This window comes from Epinephelus moara, chromosome 21 (genome assembly GCF_006386435.1).
Source record: "Epinephelus moara isolate mb chromosome 21, YSFRI_EMoa_1.0, whole genome shotgun sequence".
Classification (NCBI taxonomy): Eukaryota; Metazoa; Chordata; class Actinopteri; order Perciformes; family Serranidae; genus Epinephelus; species Epinephelus moara.
This window is the reverse complement of record NC_065526.1, coordinates 33,099,131-33,119,815: the sequence shown is the minus strand read 5'-3', so window position 1 is coordinate 33,119,815 and position 20,685 is coordinate 33,099,131. Positions and strand designations below refer to the sequence as shown.

The following is a 20,685-nucleotide window of genomic DNA, read 5'->3' as shown; positions in this document are numbered from 1 at the left end:
TTAATATTATGCTTTTTTCCCTTCAAATTCCTAACTTGATTCTTGTAATATTATGACCTTATTCTTGAAATTTCAGATTTTTTAAATACATTTCGTACATTTCTGGTGAAGCGTAATGCATTTACTTGAGAAATCTTTTCTGTAACCACATTATCAGAGTTATGAGAAAAGTTTCATTGAACAAAAAAAAGTTCTGCTCTTGGTTTTCTGAAATAACAAGACAATAATCTTGGAAATTCTCATCTCTGATTTAACAATATTATTTTCTCGTTAATTCAGAAAAACAAGAGCAGAATTTTTTTTTTCTCCTGTTAATGCATGATGCTTCCATACGAGAGGAGGAGAAACGTGACTTGAAAATGTGGGAAGGTGACAGCCAGTCAGATGGATTTTACAGGATGGAGAGAGGAGCTCTGACACGGCCAAATGAAGATTGGTGGCTGGCTTCTGCAGCAGATTGCTACAGGGAAGGATCACTGAGCATGCAGGGGGGAGCCAAGAAGCCATTTTACACTGGTGCATAGTCCAACAGGTATTTCCAAGGAAGGGGGGAGCTTGTGAGCAGCTGAGCTGAGGAGCCAGCTCACACAGGCTTTGTAAGGGCTTTGTGGAGAAGTGGAGAGGCAGAGCCAAAAATAAACAGCTTAGTGCAAGACTGTGACTTGTTGACTTCCAAAATAATCTCACGTGATAGTCCACTGCTACTGTTTGGTACGAGGGTATCTCCTTCTCTGTGAGAAATGGAGGACCACCAGTAGCACATGTGTACTTGGATTTTGCATTGGAATGGCAGTATTTAAAAAAGTACTTTGAAGAGCTTTTACAGAATAAAATACATTAAAAAAAGTGTTTTAAAATGACAGTAAGGAAAAAGTATTAAAATGGCACTTTTCGTAGGTAAATACACTACTGTATGGCGTATTACATTTATCACTGTCTGGTGACAACCACTGGGAATTGCAACAAAATTGATTTTTTTTTTAATGGTAAATCATGCAACACCATGAACTCTGTACTCTTTACTTTGACCTGTTTGTCTCTGGAACTGAACTGGTCTGGACTCTGGACCACAGTGAACTGTATGTGAGTGGACTGGAGACTGCTACGGTCTTCCTCCGAGGATCTCTTTACTTTCTGCCAAAACCTGAAACTCTTAGGTAGTAAAACACAAGACAAAGTACCAAGCAACAGCTAATTTCTACCACGTTAAACCGTTACTCATTTCATCACGCATCACGTTCTAAGGCAGGAGAAACAACACTGAAGTGGGATTTGTAGCATTGGTTACCTACATGGTTGACTTGAAGCTGTAACGCAAAGGAAAAGGAAAACCATGCCGAATTCACTGAGTTGAAACTGCTGATGGCCTGACAAATACATGTCATATAAAGATGGGTGATGCACCTTCACTTCTACCCACTGTATAAAAATAAAGCCAAAGTATCCCAGATACGGCAATGCCATCTTGCATTGGTGACATCATTTGCAGCCAGAGTCTGCGCTGTAGTGATCTGAGAGTGAGGGCGCAGTATCAAGTCCCCCCTCCCCACCCCCAGCCCACTCAGCGCCATTGGCCCGACTCAATCACGACTGGTCCATGGCCCATGTCCCATCTGCTAACATGGAGGGGGTGGGGTTTATGACCAGCACTGCAGCCAGCCACCAGGGGGCGATCAAGATGTTTTGGGTTCAGTTTTGGGGAGCCGTCATGCCAATATCTTTATATACAGTCTATGTGTCACACCATCACTGGCATATGAGGAAATACTGTGATTTATACTTGAAATGTTGATAGGGATTATTTTGTACTTTCATTTTTCATTGATTGTGTATAATTACATGTACCTTTCCTTTAATATATCTAAAAAGTACTGATGTATTTTTGAGCATGCCCAGTTGGCACCAGACCTCAATATGAAATCAGAGACATTGGACTCTTATGTCGCACAGTTTTGGTTGCAATGAAAATCAGATGATATTTCAAATGTCTAACAAGGAAAGAATTTCATGTTGTGTGGATGTTAACATTACAATGTTTTGTAGACTTTGGGTTTTGTTTTTTGTGGTTTGGGTTTTGTTCTTACAACCACAGGTTGTTATTCTACGTCAAGTTGACGTCGGCATGAGATGTTTGGAAGACATTGGATTTTAGTTACTGAACAACACAAGTTAAAATCAGCCAACATCCACATCATTTATCTATGGTCTGTATTCTATGTCAAAATGATGTTGGCATTAGACATAGTCTTGACATGGAATTTTGGTCACAACCTAAATCAAACCAAATATCAACTTCTAACAGTGTTGGTGGCCAACTGGGGGGATATTCAAAGCTATGCCTTCAATAATGGGCTTAATGGTCAATTTCATGCACCTCTTTGTCATTCAGGGAACAATTGTAGAGGGACATTTTTGTATTAAATTGTAATGAAGTCTCTACCCACAGAGATAATCCAGATTACTGTTGGCTGAAATAAATTTGTTTGTGATGCTCTGCCCAGTCATTTTCATGTTACTACAGCCATAATATTAATATATATATATATACCCCACAAACCATCACCTTCACCTTGTTCTTCTTTTCGCCAAAGATTATGTATTTATGGCTGACTGTATGTTTGGGGTCGTTGTCATGCTGCAGTATTAATTAATGTATTGCATAATGGATAAGAATCTGTTTGTACCTCAGTGTTGAGGACACCGTTTATACTGACCAAATCCCAAACTGCATTTGTTCTGAGCAAATTTCAGTTTTGAGCTGATGCCACTGTTGGACATCTTCCGATTGTGGAGGAAAGTCAGCTTGATATGTCTTTCATTCCCTGCTCTCACTTTCCTTGGCTGACCATGTTGTTTTTGTCCCTCAGTCTGTTTCTTTTCTGCCATGCAAAAGAGCTTGGACAGCACATCTGGAAACACCTGTTTGCCTAAAAATGCCTGCCTGTGAGAGATGTTACTGATGCAGGATGACCACTTTGTGTCTTCTTGCTATGCTCACTCTTGTCTTGCCATAGTTTGTGGATTAAACTGTCTTCAGCAACCTCATCTTTTTAGTATGGCTGTTCCTCATGCAGTTTTATTCCCACACAGCTGTTTCTGTTCAGTTAATGATTTTGGTTTTAACTAAATTTTATGTATTTGATTATTAGCACCTGTTTGATATATTTGTTTATCATGCAGTGGGCCATATATGTTTTTAAGGTCTGCTACTTTGTTAAGCTCTTTGTGTAAAATTTTGGGGAAATTAGTGACATCTAGTGGTGAGGATTGCAAATTGCAATTGGCTGAAACTTCTGGTTAGAATACCTTCAGTGTTCATTGTTCAGGAGGTTTTCATCGTAAGCCAAATCATCCACACAGATCCCACACGGTTTCACGTTACAAATCAGTGTTTCACTGACGTTGATCAGCTCGTCGCAGATAGGACGCAAGTCCACCATCTGCTAATGTGTGCTGACCTGGTTTCTCTGATAACTGTTGCTCACCTTTTTTTCTGTTCCAGATGTTCAGGAGTTTTTTTTTTTACAGGTAGCCGAATTATTCGCAGAGGTCTCCTCCTCTCCAAAACAAAAGGACCTTGTGATTTAAACCGGTAAAAACATTAAAAAGCAGTTTTACGTTACAAATCAGTGTTTCTATGACACTGTTCAGCTCATCAGAGATGGGATGCTAGTCCAGCACCACTTAAGGCGTCCTTATTTTTCTCTCTGATAACTACAGATCCAGGGGCCAGTTGCACAAAGCACCGTGAGTTAAGATTTTAAATGTTTTAAAATGTTTACTTAAGGATAAAGCTTTTCTCTTATTGTTTTCTTCTTAACTTGGTTTTATACTTAAGGAATTGCTTAAAGTTTCTTAAACCGTTGCACAAAGAACCTTAGTAACCAAAGTAAGGACAAAGACATAAAGTACCCTCTGACTCCATCTTAACCGCAACATGGTTGGGTTTATGGAGATAAATGAAAAAAATTAAGGCATCCCAGGATGAGTGTTCCACGACCAGGTGGACTCGATGGACATGCTTACCACAAGTCAATTTCAGATTGTGACCGTCTGGCATTGGATCACTCAACTTTTCAAAGCTGTGCTCTTCCAGCCCCTTTACAATTAAAGCTATAGTGTGTAACTTCTGTCGCCTCCCAGCGGATAATGCATTATTACCACTAATAAGCCGAGTGTTACACAGAGTAACACTCGCCACACACCATGTACACAGAGTACCACTAGCCAGTCGCCATACACCGTGTACACAGAGTAACACTTGCCAGTCGCCACACACCGTGTACACAGAGTAACACTGGCTAGTCGCCACACACCATGTACACAGAGTAACACTCGCTTCACACCGTGTACACAATGCTACACAACGTGGCGAACACCAGGCTGCTAGAGAAGGTGCCCGGTGTACTATAGGGGGGTCCTCCGGCAGACTAGGCCTTAGCTGATCGGCTCCTCTAACATCTTGCGATAATTTCAATATATATAATTTTTAGTATGCGTGTAGACCGGCGACATTCCGGCGCTGGCGCACAGGAAATGCTTCCTCACAACAAGAAGGGAGGGGGAGGACGAGCGGAGAGTGTCATAGCAAGAGGTAGAGCGCAGGTAGAAGGTGAAAGCAACATGGCGGAGAAGCGGCCCGAGACACGGTCCAGAAGTGGATCCTACCACAAAGAAAAAGCCTGGACGTTCGGCTGAAGGTCTATTAGCAAAGAAGGAAAGTGCCCGACGGAGAAGGCAAACAAGGATTTGTATTGGCGTCGCTTTTCCTCGGTGGAGAGCCCTGAAGGAAGAAATTGGGCTGAGGGCAGACACGGATGTTGCCTTGCTGCTGTTGGATAAGTAAGTGACCTGGTTTATAATTATATTATGAATAGTATGTGTTGCTGTTACATGTACTGGACCTAGTACTTTATTATTTTCTTGGAAATGGTGCTATGAACTTAATGTAATTACGTATAGCACCAATATAGCACCCTAAATCCTACACACTGGACCTTGAACAGCATAGGCTATATATCTCACCAGAATATTTCACTTTTCACAGAAGGAATATATATTTTCTATTGACACACTAATGCAGAAAATATATAAAAATTGTCTAAGACAAACATTTTAGCACACTATTGTATATTTCTTTTGAAGTGCTAATGATGTTCTGAAAAATACTTAATTTTACCACTTCATGATGCAGTGACAGTTTAAGAGACAGAAATAAGAAAACCAAAAATATTCAGTTCACACCTGTTCAGTGATCTGAAATATGTGTTTTGGTCGGAAAACTGTCAGAAAAGTACAAAATGAACTGAAAGAGAGTCAGTGAAATTCTGGGGGGAGTTTTGTAGACTCACTGTTCAGACTCACAGCACTGAATCACTACTGGGATCTATTACATGAACAAAAAATTTTGGTTGTTGCCAACAGAAACATTTAGAAATATCTGTCCTGGGAAATACTGGAACAATATTTAACAACGATACTGAGTAAGTTGGTGGTGGATAATTCCACAATCCTCTTCTGCTTGGTTACGCCAGAGAAATACTGTATGTTGGTAGAAAGTCAGCTTGAGGTAGAATTTATAAAACCAGCCCCCAGAGTCTGCAGCACATTGTTTTTAATGATATGTGCCCTGAAAAAAAAACCAGTTGTGGTGTTCCTTAGATAAGGAAATAAAATGCACTCCAGCCTACCTCTCATTTCTGCAGCTGTGACTTGACTCCTTGTCCGTGCTTTGTTCTGAGCTCCAACAGTGCATATGTAATGAAAAAAGACCTGAGCTAACCCCAGCCCTCAGAGATAAAATCTGTGCCTGTGGCGTGCTGATCTATCTGCAGAGAGTCATGCAGAACAGGCCTCTGAGACTAAAATGGCCGCCACCCTGACCTGTGGTGCAGTTTCTCTAATGACCACTAGAGAGCAGCCACAACCCTTTAGATGTTAATACACTTGCATGTTAAGATCAACAGTGCACTCACAGGGATGTACAAGCACGCACATGGCCCTGGGCATTCACCTGCACACATTAATGTGCAACACACACACACACACACACACACACACACACACACACACACACACACATGAGATTATCTCATAAATGGCCTTGCTGTCTTCTGTTCCTTTGCACTGGAAATCTTTCTGTGGCTGCTGTATGAGAGGCTGCATCATCTAGTATTTCCATCTGTGAAGATGAGGGCTGAATCTGAAGTGTGCTGAAATGACCAGTTCATGGAGTATACAAAGCAGTTTACCATGCCCTCTGTGTTCAGACCCAAAGAGGACAGGACTGTAATATTTTTGAGCCAGTTTTCCCAACATTTCTATTATCTTCATCTTTGTCTCGTGTTTTTTTTTTTTTACTTGGCTCAGTCTTGGTCTTTGGACACTAGTAAACCCAGTTGCCTTTTTTTCCCCTTGCCTATCTTTCCCAGCATCACTTGTTGTCTCGTAGCACACAGGTGATGTTTTTCTGCTGCAAGTCCGCTGCCAACAGGATGCACAATTCTTTCAATAACAAGCCCAGGTAATGCTTATTTTTCAGAATTTGTCTATCATAACAGCCAAGCGTCCTCATTTAAACTCGTACTTTTATGCAGAAATGTATGAACCGAGTCAGACTTTTGGTGTTGTAACCATAATTTTAAGCAAAGAATGCAATGTTCAGGGGTAACATTGGTATTTTTCATCCTGGACCTTATTTTTGTTTTTGTTACTCAGTGACTAATGAGAATAACACTTTTTGAAATTGGTTCAGTATTGAGCAAGAGGGCTGCAGCTGGCAGCCATGAAACAGGCTGGAATGCGACCACTCAAGGTCTGTTCACATTGTCAGTATACATCCACTAAAAGTGTTTGCTTTTGCCACTGACAGGCTCAGATTATAATTAATTAGATTAGATTAGATTAATAGTGTCTGAAAACAGTATGGAAAGGATCCCTTTTTGTTAAAAAATAAGATCCTTTACGTTTAACCTGAAATGACCCAAAATCACCGTTGCCAAACCCACCAGATTCCTTTTAAATAAACAGTAATTTTAGTGTGTATGGAGCCAGCATACTTTCACATCTAACTGGGTGAATTAAGGGTTTATTTCAACCAAACCAGAGTTTGTGATTGTTGGAACAATCGAAAGATGAACTAAGACATTTTTTGTGAGTTTCATTTTGTTTTTGTTGACTTTGAATGAAGTGGGCTTTGTGATAATAATATTACTGCTTATTTAAATGGAGTCTGGTGGCTTTGGAGATAGTGATTTTAGGGCTGGTTAAAGGTATATTATATGGGGTTTTCCTAGAAAAATGTATAGACTCAGACAGAAATGATCACTTATGACCCAGTAGAAGTTTCTGCAGGGACTCCGTCCTCTGCCTGTATTTGCTTTTTTACTTCTTATTTTCTGTTTGGCACGTTCATTGGAGTGTGTCACCACAGCACTCAGGTGAGGGCGGGGCTTTATGAAAAGGTGGAGACCAGGTGCCAGACTTTAAGCAGCAGACATCCAAGAGACACAGCGCAGAAAAAAGCAAAAATAGTAAAGCAAAAATGCTGAGCGAGAGTGAATCTGAGGTTGGCTTTTACTTACACTGGCAAGTGTGTTTCCTAACAGTAACTGACAATCCTGCATAGTATACCTTTAAACAAAAAGGATCCTACACTTCAGCAAAAAAGTCTGTCTCTGTGGGGATTCTTTCCATTATGTTGTCAGACGCTTAGAATAATTAATATGATTCTGTCAGTGGCAAAAATAAACACTTTTAGTGAACGTAGATAGTGTGCACATGCCAGAGTGGTTACACTGCAGCCTGTTTGTGGGCTGTTGGAAGATTGTTGTTCCCATTAGTCACTTACACAAAAACATGGAAAAAATTGGGTCCAGGTTAAAAAATAAATTACCCATTAAGGCTAATTTACTTTGTTTTCTGCTCCTATCTCATTTCTAGCTTTTCTTGTTTTTTGGTCTCAATCTTGACTTAGTCTCAAGCCCATTGGTTTCTCCTTCTTACATTCGCCCAAATAAGGGTCCTTCCTTTGAACGACAGCATCACACAATAACTGACTGAAACATTGAAGCAACATGTTGACTGGGATCGATTAGTTGTCTCAAGCAAGTTTACTGAAGGAGAGGACAGTAAAGGCTGCATGGAAAGTAGGATTTCAAGCTAAAATCTAATGGGATGCTTTAGTAATACTGCAAAATAAATCCCTACATCTACACTGATAATGGAAAAACAGAACACCAGCAGTACTACTGTCCTTTAACAAACTGAAAAACACCACACAGACACTTCTTTTGGCAACAGAACAAACAACTCCCAACATCAGAGGTTCTTCGATGGTCTGTTTATATTTTTTGGAGCAGTTGCAATCTGTTTGAGGCAATAGAAAGATTCACAATTCTCTTTTTAAAACACGTTTGGTCTAGCAACAAAAAGGTTACCGACGTTATATCTCCATACAGGTCTTATAGTCAGGTTCTTCTGCCTAAGGATCACAAGGACATACATAACGTTGTCAGTTTCCAGATGCTTACAAACAAATACAGTACGTCAGTTTTTCATCCAGTGTTTTTGTGGGGACAGTTGCATTATGAGTCATTTTTCAAGCATCGGAAGATGACCTCTAGGACTTCTAAACAGTAGTGGGTAGGGAGAACCAGGGTCTGTTGTCACGTTTTTCAATTTAGCCTTCCTCACATAAAAAAAAAAGAAAGAAAGAAAATCATCATTTAGTTTCAGATTTACTGACAACAAATTCTCATGCATTCATGGGCACAATTTTTGCTATTTAGCAAGAGACCAATTAATCTGAACTGGGGGTTTTCATGCATGAGGAGTACAAGAATCCAACTTTTGATTGATCTCAGTTATGTGGCTGATAATCAATAGTTATCAATGTATAAGGGGGACAAACATTTTGTGCACAGTTAAAATACAGACATGTTGGAAATACTTCTCATGGACGTAGCACCTTTTTGGACTGCTTTAGTGACAACATGGATCCCTGGGCCCTGGTCTACTCTACTCCACATAGCAACAACATTACTACACAAAGTCGACAATTTAGTGTGTTGACCAGAAAATAAAATGTGAACAAAATTCCTACATGTAGCTGTTTTTTTACAAGTCTTTTTCCATAATGTTGCTGCTATAAGTGACATCCACATCTGCACATAAAAAGTATATATTTATATTTATATAATATATATCCGTACTCTATTAACAGTTTTGTCTACCATGAAGTTAGAATTGCCACCCATCTCTCAGAAAAGTTTTTTTTTTTTTTTTGTACTTCAAACATTGATTATTTTACAACACAGAAATCAACTAATTTTGTACAACTTTGGAGGAAGCGATGCTCCGCCCGGTCACAGTCCCTCCGTGATTTTCTTCTTTTTTTTTCTTTTTTTTTTTTTAAGTTTTCTTTTTATGCTTTCTCCCCAGTCCTGGTGCAGTTAGACAGGTTTCATCCCAGTAAAACACAGTTTAGAAAAACCAAAGCATTTACAAACTGGCATCGTTAGAACCGCAAGAATGTTCAGCTTCTGCTGAACTTGGACCCTTTAACACGCCCCTAAACCTTCCCCCCTGCCTTCTTCAGCTGAGGGGAAGTAACCCCTGTTTGGCACGGTTATATACACAATGAGCACAGTTCACTCACAGGAGGGGCTCATGGGAACAAAAATGGGGATTTGAGGTGTTAATGTGGAAAGATAGCCGCCAAAAAAACCAAAACTTGCCTCAAAAAAATGAGAGTTTTGTCACGGAAAAGGCTGCTCCTGAGTCAGCTATTCTGTGAGAACTATCTGTAGGGCAGTTAAAGGAGCACCGTGACCTATCAGAATTGACGCTTTAATACTCAATTCATATCCAATATTTCACAATAGCAACGCGCTGACATCTGGCTGTAGCTGTGATATGAATTTTGAAAGTCTGAGTGCAGATACTGTGTGTGTATTATTTTGTGTGTTTAAAGGGGGGGGTAGTTAGTGAAGGAAGTGAGGTTGACTCAATGGCGAAAGGCCTGACATGACACAGAAAATAGTGCAATGTACAGTACACAATGCATCTCCGTAAATGTACAGTGTACATCAAATACTATACAACCAGAATCGAGAATTAAAAAAGTAGAAACACAACAAAAGAAAAAAAAAACTGTTACAAATGACAGAGTCCAGAAGCGTTCTTTGCTCAGAGGAGGATACATCACACTGAAGCCATAGAGAGAGAAACAAAGGTTTGTGTGACAGACGTCCTACATGTCCTACAGCTCTGCTTCTTGTGCTTCACATTACTAAAAGCCATGTTGCTATACCACATATTTACAGGTTTCTCCTGGGTATCTCTCACACGTTCCACTCGCAATCCAAAACCTTCCATCAAGTCCACTGATTCATTTTTCTCTTTCATTGCCCCTCTTCATCGCCTTATATTCCCCACTTTTTCCCATCTTTTCCTTCATGTTCTCTTTCATCATGTCCATCCCTTTTACGTTCTGTATCCAGAGGCCTTCCGATGCAGGAGGTCTTTCTATCTGCTGAACCTTCTCGCAGTAGTTGATCACAAACTAAACACAGAAAGAAAATGTGTCTGTCAGTTTTGTTGGTGGTGTGCATGCACATGCATGGCTGCTCCTCCGTTCGTTTCTGTTCTTCCTTCGTCCCCTCTCCCTCCCCCCCTCAGATGTCTCAGAAAGGAGTGTAATGTCTTAGGTTTTCTCCTCATGTCTCTTTTCCTACACTCCATCCTCCCCCATCTGTCGTCCTGCTATCTATGATGCTACTCAGGAACTACAGGGGAGGATGGGGAGGGAGGGAAACTGTCCTCTCATCTTCTTTCCTCCACTTGTTAAACTAACCCCTTCACCATCCTTCCTTTCCTCCTCCTCCTCCTCCTCTTCCTAATCCACCAGCCTCATCTCCCCTTAGACCCAGGAGTCTGGTGAGGCTGGATAGTGGCTGGTCTCATAGTTGAGCTCGCTGTAGGGCCGCGAGGCTGAGTAGAAGTCTACATAGTTGCCGGTGGACTTGAGGCCCTGCAGGTGCATGTTGAGGTCACCCTGTGGGGGGCGCCCTCCCGCGTGAACCTGGTTCTCATAGAAGGCCTGGTCCTCGTAGTTGACACTGTCTGGCGGGGGAGGGTTTTGGAAAGGAGGGTAGGGCTCTGAAGGCAGGCCTTGAGAAGAGATCTATAAAAAGAACAAGAACATTATTGAGAGAAGGTAATGATGATTATGATCTTGCATCGTTGATGGCTAGGTCCAAAACATTATGACGCGAGGCTTTGCACAAGAGTTCTACACTAAAACTAGAATTACCATCTTGCAGTTAAATGCCTCTGCCAACCAGTCAAGTTACAGTTTATATCCATGTCTGTCCAGACTCGTATGCAGCCATGACAGTTGACAATGCTTAAAATATGGGTGTTGCTGCAAAGAAGCTACAAATTATAAAACGTTGAGGCTTCAGACATGAAGATGGGCACCCAAAAACCACTGATTTTGGTATTGTGCAAAGTGTTTAGCCATGTGGTTTAAGGCCCTAACACAGCAACCCGACTGTTGACCATTGGTGAGTGTCTGTCACCCTAGTTTTTGAGTTGCGTCCTGCATCATTAGCACAAGTTGGCCCTTGTCTGTGGCTTTTCGACTGATCCAGCATGTTGAATTGGTGCACAAGAATGTCCATGTTCTAATGTACCAGAAAAAGAAAAGTTTTAATTTAGGTCTGTTACTTTTATTGTTTATATTGCTGTCTTTTATTTATGATGGTTTTATCGACTGAAAAATATATTTTGGAACTCTGTTTTTGAATTACTGACAGAGCCAGACAGCCCACTGAAAGAGGCCAAGACAGAGAAATACAATAAGAGAGACAGAGAGAGAGCAATAGGCCGACTGATGATGTCATGTTATTGGAGGACATGTTCAACAGTCGCAAAGTCTTCAAAAAAAACAAAAAAAAGAAAAGAAAATAAAGGAAGAAAGTTTTGACTTAAGTCTATTATTTTATAATAAACAGTTCAACTGAATATTTTTTGCCTGCCTATTTGTTTGGCTGACAGTTTTTCTGATCACTGAGATAACGCTGATTCGACAAAGTAAAAAAATAACAGTAGCTTTGTAAGTAGCAGCTTTTGCCTTTTTTTCATAGCTTAGCTTGCTACATTTCTCTAGGGATACCTTCAGAGTAGTGAAAATTTTGATATAAAGTACCTGGTAGCTTAGTTCACTACATTTTCCAAGTAGCTTGCCCAACACTGTCATTGAGTTAGCTAGCATGCTAGTATCTTCACACAAAATGAATTAGATTGTTGTGCACTGCTGTGAGACTGCCAAGTCATACGTTTAGAAACAGCCTAGGATATTGCTGCCAAAGGGTGTGATGGGTAATATGAAAGGCATTTACTGGCAACAAAGCAGAATTGAATGCCACACCCTGAAGGCAGTTCACTGCACTATTACGATAATGCATAAATGGGACTCTATAAGTTTATAGTGACCCTCATAGTATTTTATCCCCCTTGGTGTCACTATTAAATTCCCATACTATAAAGTGACTAGTTTTGCTGTCATATTTCATCTCCATTTATAACTTACTAAGGGGTTACTATACAGCAGTTTATCCTCTTAATCTGTCATGAAGAGGTAAGAAGAGCTTGCGATGCAAAAACACCAACACTGAGAGAGAGAGAGAGAGAGAGAGAGAGAGAGAGAGAGAGAGAGAGAGAGAGATGCAAAGACGTCTCCTAGTCTATCAAACGTTGAGTGTTGTGATTCTTCAAATGTTTTTTTCAGAGAACCTGGGACACCTAAAAGTCCTGAGTTGAAATGTAATAATATATTTGCCTTGGGTGTTTCCATTTCCTCCCCTTGTGAACATCTCTCTTAGTTATTTCCATGACTAATGCATTCTTTGCAAATTGCTAGCTTATTTAAATGACAGCTAGAAGTAGTAATTCATCACATAAAGGGAGTGGATACTTTGAGGTATTGGTGCTAGCAGCACTTGTCTCAATACAGAGACTAAGTGCTTTGTGATCACATTGTTAGGGGCAAAACAGCGATCACATTTAACACAGAGAAGTGACTTGTCACACCTGATTATACTTCAGGTCATCAGTAGGCGACACATATGCTCCTCTGTGCAGCGTTGAAGAGCCACTGGAGAGTTGACCTGCAGAGACAGAGAGGATGAGGACTTCAGATGAAAGCTTGCTCTGAAGCATTTGTTCAGGTATTACTGTGAAGGCAGAGGAGTGTGGGTAGGCTGTCAGTGTTATCAGGTGGACGTGACACATTTCTCATTAAGAGTAAGAATTAAAATGACAATGAATGATGATGATTAAGGAGAGCTTGGAACTCAATGTTTCCCACACAGCTGCTGTCAGCGTGCAAAAAATGTCTGCAAACATTAATTAATGAAACACTGAAACCTTATGGTAGTCTCATTTTAGCTTACAAACACTCGCAGTGGCAAATATCGGGAAACATGCTTCTTTGCTTTCTTGCTGACAGTTATATGAGAAGATTGAGGAGCTAAGTGGCTACGTGTATGTGACTGTGTGACTTGCTCAACCTAATGGTGTAACATGATCATCTTATCATTGTCAGCTGTGTGACAAAGGTTAGGTTAGGTTAGGTTAGGTGTAGCCTATATAACAGATCAGTGTACCCATGTGTCAGTGTTACTGTTAATTGTCCAGAAGGCCCAAAGGCTGAAACGCCATCACAGTAAAAGAAATGCATATGGTGCCAGACACTTGTTTTCTAAAATCTGTTTAGCTTACAAACACTTACAGTGGCAACTACTGTATGTTCATAAATCATCTCACTGACAAAAGCTGATATAAAAAGAATATGTTTGACATTTTGGGAAACATGCTTCTTTACTTTCTTGCTGACAGTTAGACAAGAAGGTTGATACCACTCTCATGTCTGTACCCTGAATATGGAGCGACTGCCAGCAGTTGATTAACTTAGCTTAGCACAAATACTGGGAGCTAGGGCAAACAGCTAGTCCTTGCTCCATCCAAAGATAGTGAAATCTACCTATCAGCACCCCTAACATTCGCTAATAAAATGGTGCAAAAATGAGCCCTAAACGCTGGAATGAGTCAGCATTTTTGCATTTCCAGTTCTCTTGTCTTGAAGTCAATGGATTTTTTGAGTGGGTATTTGGTAAGACACCTGTGGTGGCTGAATGAGACTACAGAGGTTGGCAAACACTGAATCTACTTAGTGGTTCGCCTTCCAAGCCTTGCTGTGTTTATACTCATGCTTTTTGCAAACTATTTGTATTCAAACTTTTCAACTTTTACATTTATCAATTACATTTTTTTACTTTTTACTTTGGGCGATTGTGTTTATGCTTCAGTTTATGTGTGAGAATTATCTTGCTGAGTATCATAACACTAAACCTGGCCAAGTATTAGTCAAACACAAAATCTACCCCCAAAAAAACACAATTTGGCGTTTTAACACCTTAATTTCTCTGTGTATTAAACAAATCAGGTATAAAGTGTTAAGAGGTGAGTTTAGAGGTGCTGGTAGGTGGATTTTGGTAGTTGAACAGAGCCAAGCTAGCTGTTTCCCCCTCTTTCCAGTCTTTGTGCTAAGCTAAGCTAACTCTCTCCTTCCTTTTCATTTTCTGCACAGATACTCTATGTAACTCTCTGCAAAAAAATAAATTAATTAGCGCTTCCCAAAATATTGAACTATTCCTTTAATATTGTAAAACCTACACAAGCACATGTGGTTGGTATTCATTCTAACGCAACACACTGAGCTGAAAACACTCAGGCTTCATGGGAGAATGTGTCTTCGTGTCAGACACGCAGTATGGAATTCCTACCCATCATGGCGTCCTTCCGGGATGTGTGTTCGCCCTTGTTGCCATGGTAACTGGCATTGCCAGTCGACTCGTAGTCTGCCTTCCTCTCCTTCAACGCCATCATCTCCCTGGGGGAAGCAGGGGCGCTTGCTACACACAAGCACACACACACACACACAGCACAGGGAATATCTTTAACCTTCAATCCATCATGAACACATTATCAATACACTTTTAAATTCATGAGGAGGAGACTACAGCAGGCACAACACTATTCATATCACACTGGAGTCCCTTCACGGCAGAAAGACCAGAATGATTTGTACTTTTCCAAGCATCTCAGGTTTTGTATTTACCTCAACAAAGGCACAGCACTCTGAGGCTTCACTGTGTGTATTATTTCCTCTAACCATCACCCTGAAATGAGTCAAAAACGGGGGCACTGGGTGCTGTTTGTATTGCAACTCTGTGGGTATTGTGCCATTCTTCACAAATCTAGCTTTTTGACCAGGGTGTGATTTCAAAGAGGTAAATATTGAGTCATCCCTCCTCCCTGCTTCTGCTTTACTCTTGCCTCTGTCTTCTCTATTCTTCTTTCTGTCTGGCTGCAGGCCGATCTCTCTCCAACTGTATTTACTACGTGTACACATTTTCATCTTAAACTCCCACTGGCCTATTAATCCATCTCTGTCTTGGCATTACTCACCCAAAAATCCACTTGTACCAAATTGAAAAAGTATCATATACACCAACAGTTGGGAGAAAATAAGAAATGCTGGACTGACAGGGGGAGCGGTGGGATCAGATGCAAAGATAATGAGTTAGATCTGGTTAGCCATGTTGGAGGAAACCTGGCTATTGATTCAGTGCCATATGGTTCGGTAGCATTTCCTCTAATATTCAAATCATTATCAACAGCCTTTCACATAGAAGCTGCTGGCTATGATGGAGCCTGCCAGCCTGTTTGTGTGGCTGCATCTGTCGCTTTGTCTCTCTTCTGTATAACACATTTAGCATTGATCCATACACTCATTAATGCTAATATCACAAGTCTTATTGTAATATCTGCACCTACACGGCCAATTATCCTCTGCCTGCTGCTGTGCTAAGCAACTGTTGTAGGAAACTACACATTCCTGAGGCTTTTTATAAAATAAGGTTTGTCTTGTTTGTGAAGAATTGCCAAAGCAGTGAAATTAAACAAATGGCTTGACAGACCATCTGCTTGCACAATTGTAAACTGAGAAACAAAATAAAAAAAATTAGTTTCCAAACCAAAGTGTTTATCATTTTGCCATTGTCAGTTGACAGCGTCATAAATCCACTTCTGGTGATTTTTTAAAATGCAGTCCAATGAGACCCATTCAAATGCTCTCACATATAGTAATTTCAAATTGGTTTGAATTATGTATTGGCCAGCAGAAACCGGAACAATATATCTCCCCAGTGGAGGCTTTTTAAAAATCATATCAGACTTTCAGTGTCATGAAATATGACGGAGACAATGCAACTTGTCTGATAATACATTTATTGCAGAACTGATGCTATAGCCCAGTGAGACTCAACTTTCGGTCTACGGGCCAAATCTGGCCTGTGATAGGGTGCTGGGTGGCCCGCCGACCGTTTTGTAATTCACAATGAGAATGAATTAATTCACACTGCAAATTAGTTTGCACTTTGAATGGAAATAAGGTGCCAGAGTGCATGAGAAAGCATCAGATGGAGGTTGTTTATCTAGGGATGTCCCGATTTAATCGCAAAGATCAATATCGGGGCATTTTATAACTAATGGGCCTCAGCTATATTTATGCTTTGTTTGACGTCTACTGTCACACAGGTGTTTTCACTGGCGAAGGTTTCTTACACAGCGATGCAACGAGCGCAGCTGTCATTAACCCTCGTCTGTTGTCTGCCCCCCATTCCGCTACTCCAGCTGCATAACACCACACGCCATAAGCAACAGAAAAATGCAGTTTGTGACTGTTAATTTATGTGATATACCAAAGTTATGAGCATTTATTCCAGCTCAGTGTGAGAGTCTCTTGCATTTTGCTGTTGTCTCTGGCAGAGTCGTGTTTCACCACAGGCGGAGGAGATAGAGACAACAATTGAGAGCCAGAGACAACCACACTCACCACGCCACTGCAAGTGCGACAAAAAGCGCGAGGAAAAGCCAAAATTAGTAATTTATTGCAAAAGATGCAGAGATGCTTCATGGAATGCAATTTACTCAGGTAGGCTACTTCATGACCGAAGCAACAGACACTGGAGAACACTCTCGTAAAGAGACAGAGGAATTCCCTCGAGACAGCACCAAGGCCAAAAAGACTAACGAGAGGATTTCACATTTTATACTTTGCCATTATGTGAAAAATAAATAAATTAAAAACAAAATAAAAAAATAATAACAACATATTAATTGGATTGATTTAATACTTTTAATGCACTTGCAGTGTGTGCTATGCAGCTATATTATCTAGGAAAATATAAGTATTGGATCAGGGCTCAGTATCTGCAGATACTCTATATCAAATGATTCAATTCAGTATGGAGGGCAGCAAAAAAAAAGCTTGATCGGAACACCCCTCTGTTTATCATAAAGAAGTGCTAGGAGAGGATCCCCTGACAGAGGTTTGGACTGAGCCCTGAATATCCTGAAATCCTGGAGATGCCCCTGCATCCACCTGGTCTGTGCAGGGCTACTGTGACTGGATTTGCCTCTTTGAAAAGATGAGTAAGGATAGCAAATGACAAAAGGTTAAATATAGGAAATTCATTTATTACATATATGGATAAATATTATTAATATTTGTTTATTAACAGCACCCTTGGCCTCCTGTTATTTTGCAAAACTGCCCCCCTGACAAAGCAAGTCAAGTATCTCTGCTATGGCAGCTTTCAGACATGCTCCACGTTACATGATGTGATGCCAATTTTACATCCTGGCTTCATGTCTGAGTCAGAGTCAGAGTCTCTTTCTATGTGTTGTAAGGCAAACGTCACAACATACTGTATAAGTACCTCCACTCTATAGTACATATACCATATATTTTGAATATGAGCCATCTTACTAGGTTGGACCTAGTAATTCAAGTCTGAATTGAATGTTGTCACGTTTGAATAGAAGCTAAAGCTGTGCAGAAATAAAACATGCAGATAGAGAAGTTCAATGCATGTTCGTTACACATTATTAAGAGGCATATAATAACTACTACATTTTATCATCATGTCTAGTGCACACAGAAAAAGTCCAAGAAAAAACTCAAATGAGTTAGTGTTATTTTTTTAAAGAGATTCCTCTTATGTTGGAAGGGTCTATAAAAATGAGAAAGTTAATTAGTGGAGAAGAGGGGACAAGCTTCCCTTGCACTCATGACTGTTATTAATGAGGGATGATGCAGCAAAATACTGCATGAGTTTAAAAATCCATCACTGATGCAGCCTGTGAGATATTGTAAAAATGCTCTGCTTCCTGCATGTCTGAATAAAGGAACATTTGAAACATTTTGATTACATTCCACATATGAAATTGATGGTTGGCTTTGGTTTCACTTGACATTTTTATTGTCCTGCCGTCAGTGTCAGAGACTTTTAGGCCCACTAAGAAAACACTGATAACATTTTTATTCCAATTTTTTTTGTTGGGATGTTGTCCTGAACCCTGGAAAGCTCATATTAGTCAAACCCTAATTTCGACAACGCAAGGGCGGAAAACCTTTTTAGGAGGCACCGTGCAAGGATTTCACTTGACAGCAGATTCATTTGTCAGTGGCCACCATAGTGTGAAGGTTAAAGCAGACTTGTGCTAGTTTGGAGCAGGGTTTGTTTGACTGGACTATACTGATGGAAAGATTGATAGAGGACAAAAGGGAAGACAGGAGAGTGGGGGCGGGTGGGTAGACGCACCTGATCGATTGTTGGGTGAGGTCCGTACGGGAGAGATGGACGGTGTACGAGAGGAAGAATAAGGTCGCTGTCTGTCCCTCTCTATCGTGGAGGAAGAGCCGACAAAATGGTACTGGGAATAACCATCCTGAGGAAGAGAAGAGACGAAAAAGAAATGACGAAAGGAGGATAAGAGAAGTGATGAGACAGTGTACGAATTCATGCATCTACATGCTTTGCAATGGTGTCATCAGTACTCAGTTTCCAGTGTTAATACACTTTAAGACTCTACCTTTTTGTAGAGGCTGCGGAGATCTCTGTATTGCCACATGCTGTTCAGGACTTGAGATGCTGCTTTCACCACTTTAGGACTATGTCTGGGAATTCAGCAGAGGAAAAAACATGCAGTATAAAGCTTGACTGTCTTTCATTTTTGTTTGTGCTGATGGGAGTTATAAAAACATCAAAATGCAAGAGAATCAAGAAACAGACACAACGCAGAGGCACTAAACCAGTATGTAAAGCATCGTCTCACTGCTGTCTCCAAAGAAGAGACAACCAGAGATGCAAAATGAAAAAGTCTTCTTTATCTCCTGAAATATGGCACTTAAATTGTACTGAGGCCAAATTGCATAATTGCTCGGCTGATTGATTGATTGGCCAATATTTCATTCTGCGTCCTCCAGGGTTTGACTCAGCTGACTAATGGCTACAGGTTTAATTGGCTCATATGGCCTTATCAGCGGCTAACAAATTAAACTTTATTTCTTCAAGTCATTTTGGTGAATGTTATTGTTTTGGATTCTGTGATTGCATATCATGCCCTTGCAGAAATGCAAAGTAGGAACTTTAAAAAAAAAAAAAAAAAAAAAAAACGTTCTTTGAAAAACAAGATTTTAAAAGAGAAAGACGTGTTTATCTATGTATTTATACCTTCAGTCATTGACAGATTATGACACCATGGGCCCCTGGGCCTGGGCATGTAGAAGCCCCCAGAAATAAGTTTTAGCCTGCGATTACTCGCAGAACACTGGAGAAAAATAATAATAAAAAATAAAATAATTCAACTCTTGGACATAAAAGTATGAGGCAAAACACAGTTACATTGTGTCAAAATTCCCTCTAAGACCCACTGGGCCACCGGTGATCCAAGCTGACATTCCTGTCTTTAAGAGGCTGAGTTTTGAAGCTAGAATGGAGACACTGGTGTCACATAAAACTAGACAACCCAAGGAATCCAGTGGTACCAACCATGTCATGCCTCTCAGGAAGGTGGCTGAATAACCCTCCAAAGTAAGGCTAAGTGTTGGAAAGGGAAAAATGGCATGGCCATTTCATAGAGGTCCCTTGACCTCTCACCCCAAAATATCTGAAGGAAAACGGGTTCTATGGGTACCCACGAGTCTCCCCTTTACAGACATGCTCACTATAATTCCATGCAGTTTAGGGCACAACTTGTGCAGGTTTTTGCATGCAGTATAAATGTGTTATTTTCACCTACTGTATATGAATATTTCTGCATACTGGGGTCCCTGAACAGTGTTGGAATTGCCTGAATTGGATATGACTGGAAAGCTGATGCTCTTATGGATTCTTTGAGCCAAATTTTATTCATGTGTGATGATGTTAGTAGCCATTTCATTGCAGTGAGATCATTTTTGTATGTATAAAATTAGCTATTGTGACCTCTAGGATAATCACAGCCACAAATTAAAGACCTCGGACGAGACCTCGACGGTATTCTTAAAGGTCTTTGTGTCTCAATGTGGTAGTTTTGAGGGATTTTTGACTTTTTTTATCAAGTCTCAAGTGGCGAAACATGCTTCAACAAAGCACCAAAACTGTGTGACAAATGGTATCGACCCAGAAATTGCTACAACAACTAATGAGAGCCAAAACACAACGTTTATACATATCTATGACTAGACTTGACATGCATTACTGGCCAAACTTTGCTTCAGACCTTATTGTC

At 40.4% G+C, this 20,685-nt stretch overlaps 1 protein-coding gene across 7 annotated transcripts in view; it reads right to left on the bottom strand.

The window, feature by feature from the left end:
• Window positions 1-8,328: 8,328 nt before the first annotated feature.
• The window catches only part of ctnnd2b (catenin (cadherin-associated protein), delta 2b), a 209,564-nt gene continuing 197,207 nt past the window's right edge, over window positions 8,329-20,685 (bottom strand). For 5 of the 7 annotated variants that reach the window (XM_050032462.1, XM_050032464.1, XM_050032467.1 and 2 more), the window contains 5 exons: window positions 19,006-19,099; window positions 18,735-18,861; window positions 14,850-14,978; window positions 13,096-13,172; window positions 8,329-11,185 (listed from right to left, as the gene is read on the bottom strand). In XM_050032462.1, the coding sequence (XP_049888419.1) occupies window positions 10,922-11,185; window positions 13,096-13,172; window positions 14,850-14,978; window positions 18,735-18,861; window positions 19,006-19,099 (691 nt within the window). In that variant the 3' untranslated portion in view covers window positions 8,329-10,921. The remainder of the gene's footprint in view (window positions 11,186-13,095; window positions 13,173-14,849; window positions 14,979-18,734; window positions 18,862-19,005; window positions 19,100-20,685) is intronic. The other 2 variants (XM_050032463.1, XM_050032465.1) reach the window with 1 other exon arrangement.